The 3161-nt window shown below is 62.0% G+C and overlaps 1 protein-coding gene across 1 annotated transcript; it reads right to left on the minus strand.

Annotated features, from left to right (window-relative positions):
* Window positions 1-337: 337 nt before the first annotated feature.
* LOC114072594 (ubiquitin-like modifier-activating enzyme 1) lies at window positions 338-3035 on the minus strand. The gene is made up of 7 exons (XM_027910470.1): window positions 2860-3035; window positions 2065-2199; window positions 1761-1867; window positions 1544-1634; window positions 1303-1435; window positions 1047-1144; window positions 338-640 (listed from the first exon to the last, which is right to left on the minus strand). Exons 1-7 carry the CDS (start codon window positions 3004-3006, stop codon window positions 353-355), a joined length of 999 nt encoding a protein of 332 aa, XP_027766271.1. The 5' UTR covers window positions 3007-3035; the 3' UTR covers window positions 338-352.
* Window positions 3036-3161: the final 126 nt, after the last annotated feature.

Below are 3161 nucleotides of genomic sequence, written 5' to 3' on the forward strand. Positions count from 1 at the left end.
GTTGGGGGACACACACACGGCATTGGGGGACACACACACGGCGTTGGGGGACACACACACGTGGCATTGGGAGGGCACACAGAGCTGGGGAAGCCACCAAGGGGCCACAAGCAGCAGCGGTGGTGGGGGTGAAGGGGCTGATGGCTTCCATGGCCTCAATGATCCCCCCAGTGTCCCCAAAAACCTCCACAGTGTCTCTGACACCCCTGATGGCCCCAGTGTCCCCAGGACCACGGCGGTGATCCCCGTTGGTGCAGGACCTGGTGACTCCACGTTTCCCTTCAAGCTGCCAGTACCTCTGATGACCTCAAACACGGGCAGGGCCACGGTGCCCTCTGTGTACCCAACGCCCTCAGTGTCCCCAGCAGCTGCACATGGCCCACAGGGGTGGCCATGCTGGGGTAGGACCCGGTGGCCTCCACATCTCCAACACCCTCAAAGTCCCTCCACCCACCGTCCCCTCCACGTCCCTGCTGTCCCCCCATGTCCCTACCTGGTGGCGGGGCCGGGGAGGGCGGCCGTGCTGGCGCATGAAGCGGTGCAGTCCCTGCCACCCCCAGTGCATCATCGAGGGTCTCTCGACCTTCCCAAAATCCGTCACCATCATCTCCGGCTCAGCCAGAGCGTCCCGGAACCGCTTCTGAGACAGCGACAGCAACAAGGACAGGTGAGTGTAACACCCCCAGGGCAACCCAGCGACACCCCAGTGCCCCTTTTAGGCAGCCACTTTTGGGACAGCAACAGCTGAGCATGTCAGTGACTCCAGTACAACCCAGTAACCCCCAGTAACTCTCCACAGCCACCTACCAGTGCCTCCTGCGTTTCCACCTAAGTTTCTTTTATCGCTCCCCCACTATGTCCCATTACCTTCCCAACAACCTCCCACTCCTCCCCAATCTCCCCCAGTGCCGCACAATACAACCCTGCCCCCTCCCAGTGCTCCCAGAACCACCCCAACTCCTGCTGGTCCCCCCCATCTCTCCCACTGCCCCTCCCTCCCTTCCAGAGCCCTCCCAGTGTCCCCCAGAGTTCCCAGTGCCACTCACGAAGTGGATGTGCTTGGGCATCTTGACCTGGGTGACGATGCCCCCCCGCACGTAGTCCCCGAACCCGCTGGTGTCCCCGATGCTGAAGGTGTATGGCCCTGGGGGAGGGGTGTCACCAGGGCACCCCCGCTCCAGGGCACCCCAAAAAGCCACCCTGACATCCAGAGGACCCCCAAAAAGGGCCCCAGGTGTGTCAGACGCTCCCTAAAACAGCCCCAGGTAACTGGGGTCGTCATCAAAAAGCCCCAGGGCTCACCGAGGACGCGGATCTCGACGGGGCCGCAGCGATTCAGCTCCTCCATCCCCTCCACCTCGGTGAAGGTGACAAAGTCACCCGTCTCGAAGCCGTGACGCGCCTCGTCCAGACACGTCACCTCCCCGGGGCACCCCTGGGGGGACAGAGCGGGTGCTGAGGGGACCCTGACACCCAGGAACCCCCCAGAGTACCCTTGGGAAGGGGGGGAGGACGCACAGCAGGTGCTGAGGGGACCCCGTACCTTGGTCACCATGGAGACCATGGCGCTGAGGGGCTGCTCCCCGTTGGGGTCTGTCACCACCATGTCGTCCCCAAAGTCACAGAACAGCTGCCTGCAAGGGAAGGGTCAGTGGAGGACCCCAAAAACCAACCTCCGTGTTCAGGACCCCCCTGCAGAGCCATCCAGTCCCCCTTGACACAAAGAGACTCTGATCCCAAGGACCCCCCAGCCCCCTCACCCGAAGAGCCCGCGCGTGTCGGCCACCACCAGTTTGATGCCGTGGCTGTGGCAGAAGTCGCCGACCCAGAGCTGCTCCTCCAGGGGGGAGTTGGTCAGGACCACCACCTGTGGGGGAACGAGGGTCACCTGTATCACCTGGGGCACCCACCTGGAGAGGGGATGGATCATCTCCTGCACGTGGTTATCAGGGGGGTTTCGGGGCAAAGGGACCCCCAGGTGGGTACAGGCGACCCTGGGGGGGTTACACCTGTCTGGGGGGGGTCACACCTGCCCCCCGGGGGGGCACACCTGGCCTGGGGTACCTGGAAGGGCGCCAGCAGCTCCTGGGACAGCGGCTCCCGCGTGCTGGTCACGGCCACGTAGGAGTTGAGCTCCGCCAGGCGTGGCAGCGTCGCCTCCGCCCGGCTCTGCCCCACGTCCTCCTCCCGCAGGTAGAACTGGGGGGGCAAAGGGGGATCAGGGGGGGCCCAGCACCCTCAGACACCCCCACTTTCTCCTCCTTCAGGTACAGCTCGAGAGGAAAAAGGGGGGTCAGGGGAGCCCCACCCACACACAAGTCCCCCAACCTTTCCCAGCACCCAAGGACCCCCACCCTCGAATACAGGAGAAATTTAGCGACCCAAATGGAGCAACTGTGGGGGATTTATTCCCTTTGGGAGCTGTTCAGACACCCAGAAAACAGATAACACCCCTGGAAAACATCAAAGCACCACAGACAGCATCCAAGACCCACAAGAAATATTCACACACTTGGAAACACTTAAGGCCTAAATAAACCTTATACCTCCCCAAAACAAATATGGGTGACATTTACTCTCTTCCCCAAATGAATTATCCCAGGTGCAACTCAGCTGAGAGGCAGGCTGGGCCAAAGGTTGAAATGGAGAAGAAAGGTTACCTGCCCAGGGGGTGTTACCTACTCATGAGGTGTTATCTGCTCCAGAAACTGTTACCTGTCCAGGAAATGTTACCTACCCAAGACATGTTACCTGCCCAGGGGGTGTTATCTGCTCTAGAAGCTGTTACCTGTCCAGCAGCTGTTACCTACCCAAGACGTGTTACCTGCCCATGGTGTGTTACCTGCCCAGGGGACTCACCTGGGAAGCGAGGTCTGTCCAGGCCGCAGGGTGGGGATCGTGCAGGGTGACAGACTTGACTCCCCCCAGCACCAGGTTCTTGGCCACCTCCACGCCGAGCCCCCGCAGCCCCGACACCAGCACGTTGGAGGTCTGCATGCGCTTCATGGCCTCGTGGCCCAGCACGTACCTGTGACAGGGGTTAGGGTGGGTCCCGAATGCTCACGGGGACCATAATCCTCACAGGCACCCCTGAATCCCCCCAATGCCCCCCGAATCCTCATGGGCTCCCCTCCCCCATCACCCCAATCCTCACGGGGCCC

The sequence above is a fragment of the Empidonax traillii genome, unplaced genomic scaffold (genome assembly GCF_003031625.1).
Source record: "Empidonax traillii isolate 1590-97213 ecotype Southwest subspecies unplaced genomic scaffold, ASM303162v1 scaffold3563:size12338, whole genome shotgun sequence".
In the NCBI taxonomy this organism is placed as follows: domain Eukaryota; kingdom Metazoa; phylum Chordata; class Aves; order Passeriformes; family Tyrannidae; genus Empidonax; species Empidonax traillii.

Bases quoted from the DNA above. Each gene is read 5' to 3' on its own strand.
- LOC114072594 (XM_027910470.1), bottom strand. From the start codon at position 3,006: ATGAAGCGCATGCAGACCTCCAACGTGCTGGTGTCGGGGCTGCGGGGG. The intron at 1,868-2,064 runs GTACCCCAGGCC...GTTCCCCCACAG, and splicing joins AGCTGCTGGCGCCCTTCCAG to GTGGTGGTCCTGACCAACTC. The intron at 1,145-1,302 runs GTGAGCCCTGGG...CCCCTCCCCCAG, and splicing joins CGTCGAGATCCGCGTCCTCG to GGCCATACACCTTCAGCATC.